Source organism: Epinephelus moara, chromosome 6 (assembly GCF_006386435.1).
Source record: "Epinephelus moara isolate mb chromosome 6, YSFRI_EMoa_1.0, whole genome shotgun sequence".
Lineage (NCBI taxonomy): Eukaryota > Metazoa > Chordata > Actinopteri > Perciformes > Serranidae > Epinephelus > Epinephelus moara.
The window spans coordinates 39,096,586-39,104,757 of NC_065511.1; the positions used below are offsets into that span (position 1 = coordinate 39,096,586).

General features: G+C 42.3%; 1 protein-coding gene across 1 annotated transcript; it reads right to left on the minus strand.

Moving 5' to 3' along the window:
- Positions 1-969: 969 nt before the first annotated feature.
- On the minus strand, positions 970-7,843 carry LOC126391914 (secretory phospholipase A2 receptor-like). Its single transcript, XM_050046925.1, has 6 exons — positions 7,816-7,843; positions 6,540-6,578; positions 4,509-4,877; positions 4,085-4,429; positions 3,796-3,884; positions 970-1,344 (listed from the first exon to the last, which is right to left on the minus strand). The coding sequence occupies exons 2-6, from the start codon at positions 6,574-6,576 to the stop codon at positions 1,243-1,245; spliced, it is 942 nt and encodes a 313-aa protein (XP_049902882.1). The 5' UTR covers positions 6,577-6,578; positions 7,816-7,843; the 3' UTR covers positions 970-1,242.
- Positions 7,844-8,172: the final 329 nt, after the last annotated feature.

The window sequence follows — 8,172 nt, forward strand, 5'->3', positions numbered from 1 at the left end:
ATATCCACATACATATGTGCATATGCATACAGTCACATACAAATTTATACAATGTTATACAAATGCTAATCTGTATGTGGAGGTGGGTGTAGTTAGTGGTCAGCTGCAGGGGAGAGGTAAGTGTGTGTGTGTGTGTGTGGTACTACTCACACACACCTGGTACTACTCTCTGTCATAGTGATGCAGCTGCTGCTGGTTTGTTCTGATTACATCTCTCCCTCTTTCATGCAGCAGTGTGCTGGCCCTCAGAGGACTGCGGCCCAGACCAAGGAGAAGGTCACTGAATGATTTTTTGGTTTAAAATCTGAATGGACTGGGAGACATGTGCTGGAGGAGCTGAGCAGCCATAGACACATGTTGAGGACAGATTCTGTTGTTGTGTGCTGGCTCCGTCGTCAATTAAAGTATTGCATATAGACAGAGTGCTGAATCTATGCATCTGTAGCAAGACAGCTACACTGTACAGGTGGGTTTTCAACAGCTTTTTAAACTGTGGAACTGACTCAGCTGATTTAATGTTAAGGGGAAATTTGTTCCACAGCTTTGGGGCTTAAACAATAAAAGTATGATCGCCCTTTGTTTCACGCCTGGACTGAGGAACGTTTAACATCATTTGTCTCATCATGTATGTCTGATTATTTTTGTCTTTAAGTGTCAACAGGGGTGGATGAGAGAGTGAAAGGTTTACTAAAGCTTTGGAGCTTCCACAGCAAAGACTCGTCCAATGCACATGGAGCAACAGAGCATTCATGGGAGTTGTGTTTGTGGCCGATTGAAGCCACAGAGATCTGGAATGACTTCCCCGAGATGTCCTTAACCTGCTCAATTAGTTTCTGCTTTTCTTTTTTTGGTTTTGATAGAAAAAAGTGACTAGTTGTTGCTGGAAAAGAGATTCAAGTCCAGGTTCTTTATTCATCATATGCATAACAATACAGAGAAGCATTCATTATCTCAGGATACCTTCAACAATGCTGATTGAATATGTACAAAAAAGAAAATGACAATCACATAAGTAAAAACTAAATAAGAATATAACAAAGTAGTGCAAGGAAGATAATTTAAAAATGTGTAGTAAGACCAAAATAAAGAGCTAACTTAAAGCATAGTAGAGCTGGTACATTTGGTTCTTAGTAATTTTTGTCACTGTGAATGAAGCTGTGAGTAAACACACATTTTACATATAGAAATTCTTCAGGTTAGAGTGTAGAATTAAATCTGCTTCTCTGATTCGTCTCTCCCTCTTCAGCCAGTTCTGTTTGATTCCTTGATAAACACTCTTCCATCAGGTTGCTTCCTCCATCCTAAAACATTGGTCACACTCGTGTTACTCAGCTCCTGCTTTATCTGAGGAAGAGAAGAGAAAATTTAACTGTGAAACAGTGAACTAGTTAGGAAACAGTACAGAGCTACATAATCATTCATTTAAAGTTGTGTGTCTGACCACCTGGAGAACATAAGGCCAATATTCACTATCATTTAGATCTTGCTACGTCCACTAGGGTCCACTGGTTCAATTGGTTTGTTTATTTGTGTGTCAGAAGGATTACAGAAAAACTACCGGCCCAATGTTCATGAAACTTGGTGGAAGGGTGTAGCATGGGCCAAAGAAGAACCTGAATCACATTGCAAGATAAGGCATTTGGACTTGGAGGAATAAGTGCCAAACATCTTTAAATCCAGTAGACGGCAGTAGAATTCAGTGGTGACATGAGACAATTGTAGAATTATGGTGACAAGATTTAAATCACCAATCATTGACACACAAAGCCGACAGTTAGCCATCTGTCAAGGTTGGGCCGTCGGTAAGCTTCTGTCGCAGAAAGTACGTTCTGGTTGGCCCAGCTGTAGTCTTCTCGATGTGTTCAAGTGCAACTTTTTGGCCATGTTGGTTTGGTGTGTCTGGATATACAGTAAGCTATTCCAATATGCCGTGTTAACGTGGACGAGAGCAGGACGATGAATTTAGGTGAGACCAGCAGAGAAACAGTAATGGTAGACAGCACTGCCATCTGAAGTTATAATATTTTTACTTTTTACTCACCCATTTGCATTTTATTTAGACTTACAGTTACACATAATTAAGGGAGGGCTGCTTTGAGTGACAGGCTGTCTGCCAATATATATATATATATCGTGAACATCGAGTATAAATTGTTACAGTGTTTTTTTTAAGCCGCTGGCATGAGACCTGCTTCAGCGTTTCAGTTTTCTCACTCTCTCCTGTGCCGCCCATTTTGTGACCATGGAGCACCACTGCGACTTGCAAATACTATTAATATATGAACTGGAGGGCTGTTAGTTTGTTTTCAGCTGACAGTGAACAAATCCTCACATTTAACAGTGGTAACAATTAAACTTACTAAGATTAACGACAGTGTGAGCAGACAGAGCGTGTGTTTTTGTACCTGCAGGGCTCCAGAGCTACTGTTTAGTCACGTTTTGCAACCATGCAACGACTTGCGACATGAACTGAGAGGTGTGAAGCAAGGTTTATGCTTCTGCGCACGTACAACACAGAGGGCTTTGCGGAGGCGTTGCATCCCTCTGCGACCAACGCAGAGACGTGACGTGCATCTCCAAAAAATTGTAACCACGCGTCGAGGCAACGTGGACTCAACGCAGACCACAAGAGCTATATAATTTCCGGCATTTCGCAAGGTTTCACTTCCTGCTGCAGTACCACAACACCGCCTCGAGCCATTCAACGGGCGTACAGACCATCAGAGCAGTCGCCTCTCTCTTCGTTGTCGTCGTAACATTTGTAATAAGAGCATTTGTTGTTCAATGTCGATCATTTCGAGCTCCAGCAACAGTCTTTCTGTCTCAGTCGCCATCTTCACTGTGACTTGAGCAAAGCCGGAAGATAAACAAACAATGAACGAGCAACGACCATAGACGTCACAGAGTCTACGTAGGTATATAAAAGAACGCCGCACCCCTAGCGCTTTGGCGGGGAATTGCATAGCGACATAGACCAACAGGACGTAGAACTATGATAGGCACACAGCAACTGCGGAGCAACTGCGTGCACGTTGCATCGAGTGTACGCAGAAGCATAAAGAAACTTTAAGACTGTTTACTGTTCATAATGAACAGGGCACCATGGCAACAGTTTAACATTCTGCTAACTGCTAATCAGAAGCATAAAGTTCACCACAAAACATCAGCACTTCCGGTCCGAGCCGATCGGGGTGCTTCAAATTAAAAGGAACAGTGCTTTGCTTTGATTTATTTGATTATAACAATACTTTATTTAGCTCTATTTAGCTTAATTGTAACTGTGGTTTATTTAGTAGTTTAGTATTTAAGTAGTATACAGCACTTGAGAGGAGGTTTTATATTGCATATTGCAATGTAGCCAAAATATAATGTGATATTTTTAAGCCATATTTCCCAGCCCTAGTTAGATCCACCTCTCGTTCCTCTGTAGCACCAGCCTCTTGCCCAAATATGGTCACTTCTGGCTCCAAACAACCAAGATGGCAATGGCGAAAATGCTGAACTCAAGGATTCAAAACAGGAGTCCACACACCAACAGGTGACGTCACAGTAGCTACGTTGATTATTTATAGAGTCTGTGGTCAGGATGATTTTAATCTGCTTTAACCTCTACTTTAATCTAAAAGAAAACGATCTGTTGTCTTCATCTTGCTTTTTGTTTAAAACCAGGTAGACTACGTTTACTACATCAGGAACGACTGGCATTACTGACATAACGCTGCTGGTGGTTATTTCCACCATCAGTATTAAAACAACTTTTCATCAGCTCTGCATCAGACAGAACATTTCACTCACCTGCTTCAGTATGTCATCTTGCACTGCAGGTTCATTTAGATCCAAGCCTGGTGAGCTGATTCTCACTTTAATGAAGCTCAAAACGGGACCTGGTATGGAAGACACACACACACACACACACATACACACACACACACACACACACACACACACACATATTTCATTATATTCATGAGGACAATCCAAGATAAACAAACCCAGCTGTTGCTCCCAATAGACTGGTGGCTTAACTCAATCAAAGGCTTTAATCAAAACAGAAGAGAAAATGTAAATTAAAAATGTTGCTCACAGTTACAGAGGAACGGATGTGCTTCACCACATGGCAGTTCTCCCCATCTACCAGACTGACTTTTTAATAGAGCAGCACATTTTCCACCACTAAGGGCAGTATACGGTGATTTGCCTGCTCTCCAATATCTAAACGAAGAGTAAGTCTGGTCCGACCACTCCAAGGGGTCTCTGTAGAGGCCAACCCACACCTTCAAGGTACCGCTTACTTCCTGGATTATCTGGTTTTCCACCTCATTCCTCACACTGGCCAGGTCCGTGTGATAAGTCCTGCAGTAGTCTCGAGCATAAATCCAAGTCATCTTTCGTGCAGTGAGAACATACTGTTCACGACCATGTTTCTTTCCTAAAATGAAATTCAGTAAATAAATCAGAAGTAAACAAATAATTGTTGTTTAGTCGCAGTGTGCAAATGAATGACTCACCATCAAAGCAAATTGCATATCGCTTGATGTAACAGACAACTGCATATAATTTCCCCTCTTCATACGCCCCACAGTTGTAGGAACCGATATAGCCCTGAGTGAAATACTCTCGCTCTCCTTCCTTGTAGAAATCTTTGTCCGCCAGAGACCAGTGCCACCTAACGGTCTTTCCTGTCTGAAGTCCGATCCACACGGCATCGTCGTATTTGTCCTGGACAGCTTTAAGAGCTGTTTCCATCTCTCCCATGTCGTCTATGGTGGCCAGGTCGAAACTTTTCTCTCTGCAGTAGCTCTGCGCCTCATACCAGGTTTTTGGCGTACTGACTAAGAAGTACTGATGCTGGGGAACACATGAGGACAGAGAAACCCCTGAGGGAGAAAATGGGAATGAGTGAATTACCATCCATTTGTAAAGCATATGATGGAGTAAAGTTTTTCAGTGAGAAAATACAGCAGTGATTCTCAAAATGACGTCTGTGGCACAAGGCAAAACATTCATTCATTCATCTTCTAACCGCTTCATCCTCTTGAGGGTCGCGGGGGGGCTGGAGCCTATCCTAGCTGACATCGGGCGAGAGGCAGGGTTCACCCTGGACAGGTCACCAGACTATCGCAGGGCTGACACACAGAGACAGACAACCATTCACACTCACATTCACACCTACGGACAAGTTAGAGTTACCAATTAACCTGCATGTCTTTGGACTGTGGGAGGAAGCCGGAGTGCCCGGAGAGAACCCACGCTGACACGGGGAGAACATGCAAACTCCGCACAGAAGGGCTCCCACGCCCGGGATCGAACCGGCAACCCTCTTGCTGTGAGGCGAGAGTGCTAACCACCACACCACCGTGCCGCCGCAAAACATTCATTAATTTAAATTATCATGATTCAGGTTAAATAACTTAATAAATAAATAGATTTAGTGGTGAGGATTGAAGATTTCAACCAGCTGAAACTTCTCCCGATTAGAATTCCTTCAGTGTTCATTGTTGAGGAGGTTTTTTCTCTGAGCTGAATTATCCACAGAGGTCTCTTCAAGCCCGTCTCTCTCCGAAGTCAACGAAATCTGGCGCATGCGGACGTGGAAAGTCCATCACCAAACATGTCAATATGTGATGAGGTCAGAGTGAGAATGTTTTGTCTCTTCCTCTCCAAAACAAACAGACCGGGCGATTTAAACCGGTAAAAACAGCTGCTTTATGCAGAGGGGTGTCTAAATATGGTGGCCAATGTGAAAACGTGAAATGTGAATGGATCTATCTGGAACTGCTGTTTGGTTTGTTCGTTCTGGGCTACTGTAGAATTATGGGGGTGCAACATGGCGATCTCTGGAGATCACGACTCCTAAGATAACTTAAGCCCTGTTTCCACCAAACACTGTCAGTATGGTACTTTTGGAACCAACAGTAACCCTTCAGACATGGTACCTAGACCCTAGCGCTTCCACCGCAAACAGTACTCTTAAATGTGGGCGGGGTTGTTGTCACTCACTGCTCCATCCAGCACTCACTGTATTTCCTCATTAAGGCCCTGTGAATTGAGATATTTTTTCTCAGACTCCAGCTGCTGTGAGAGGCAGCAACACATCTTCACATTTTATAGTTACAGTAATAAAACTCTCTACGGTATAAACAGTGGTTACAAAACCAGACACAAGTCAGCCCTGAGCAGAGTGACCGTCCTCTACTGACCAATCAGACTGCAGTGTTCACAGCTCCACCTTTTAGTACCAGATCTGTGTGCTAGGTACCCCAACAGGGGGGGGACCAAACATGGGGACGGAACAGAACGGTTCTATTGGGACCATCCACAACTTTTCACAGTGGAAGTGGAAAACATGTACCGATCCACAACTTTTCACAGTGGAAGTGGAAAACATGTACCGAACTGAACTGAACTGAACCGAACCACTTGGCTGAAAACAGGGCTTAACAGTTCTGTCATGTGCTGTCAGTCTCAGCTCATCAGACAAGCTGTGGGATGTGTTGGAAATTAATTTTCCTGACTTGAATAGAAGAAATGACACTGACCTGAAAGAAGCAGAAGCAGAGATTTGATCCTTTCCATATCTTTTTTAAAGAAAAAAAAAAGTGGGAGAAAAGAAAGACAATTTACTTCTGTATTCTGCAGGACGTTCATCACTGATACCGTTTTCTAAAGCAATATGTGAGTCAATCAATATGGGACTCAATCAAGGACTAAACCTTAGTTAGTTGGCCACATGTCCAACTAACTATCAGCAGAAGTTAACGCTGTTTGAGTTTTTCTACAAGCACCCTGAATTGTTTCCTAAAGTTGTACCTCAGAGCAATTGCACAAGCATGCAGTTAAAACCTTAAAACTCGGACGCTAGGATGATGCTGAATATACTTTAAAATAACCTTGCACATTTAAATATCTGTAAGACATACTTTATATTAAAAAATGCATCACAAACAGACACCAAGCAGTCAAAAAGAAAGTCCAGAGTGCTCAGAAGGTTCATCTAATCATGTGACGAAGGTGCTCTTTGGTAGGAATATAGACGTCAAAAAAAGGAAAATCCAAGGCACTCTTCTTTAAATGTATAGAAAGCCTTTATTCAAAAAATGGCTGTTTCATTTAGAAAAAGTTAAAACATGATGAAAGTGGGTTACAGCCCACGCGTTTCGGCACAAAAGCCTTCCTCAGGGTGTAACCCTCAGCACACAAATGCTCCTTACATAGGATGATTGGAAACACCTGAGTAGGTAGGACGACAGTGGAAACATGAGAAATAACAGATCATGACCAGTAGATGGCTCCACCAATTGTTAAACAATTAAATACAGAAATAAAGAAACAGAAAAAAACACTGTATCCGTAATAATAGAAAAAAAGTTACAAAAAAGGACTGAAATCAATGTCTTCATTTAGACCTGGATAGATAGTGGCTTTCATTTGGTAAATATAAAAAGTCTCTCTCTGCAAAAGTAATTTGAGTCTGTCACCACCTCTAATGTTTTTTTGAATACTTTCTAGGCCTTCAACCTTAAGTGAGCGCGGATTGCTGTCATGTGCTTCATAAAAGTGCTTAGCCATTAGGCAATCAAAGTTTGCTTTTCTGATAGCATACTTATGCTCAGAGACTCTGTCTTTTAAACGTTGCTTTGTGCGGCCTATATAAAAACAACCACAGGTACAGGACAATCGATAGACCACAAACATAGTATTACAGTTAAAGAATGACTTGATACTTGATAACACTTATCATGAATGTCGCATGTATAATATTGCGCCTAGAAGCTTTATGGTTTAACCCCAGATATGTGAGGAATATAGACTTACCTCATGTTTGGAGGATCCTGATCTAAGTATCCTTTGCTCTCTCTTTCTCTCTCTCTCAGCTCTCCACTGGTATGGAAATTATTCAAATCTTTCAGGAAGGACATAAATATTTGCTTAGAACTTTGGCTTAATCTAAATGACAGCACTCTTGCCCTTCAAGGGTGTTTTGACTGCACCAGTTGGTCAGTGTTGTCTACGGTGGAGTCTAAATAGGTGGAGTAGGACTCACTGACAGACATATTTCAGACTCAGGACTTGCATTATGCCTGGTACACGCTACACGCTGGTACTCACCAATTATCCCCGGTCGTCTTTCACGGCGTGTGTGATGTCATCGGGTTATTCTTTTCCTATTTT

Coding starts and splice junctions, on each gene's coding strand:
- LOC126391914 (XM_050046925.1), bottom strand. CDS start 6,576: ATGGAAAGGATCAAATCTCTGCTTCTGCTTCTTTCAG. Junction 4,430..4,508: donor ATATGCAATTTGCTTTGATG/GTGAGTCATTCA, acceptor ATTTCATTTTAG/GAAAGAAACATGGTCGTGAA. Junction 3,885..4,084: donor ACATCCGTTCCTCTGTAACT/GTGAGCAACATT, acceptor CTTCCATACCAG/GTCCCGTTTTGAGCTTCATT.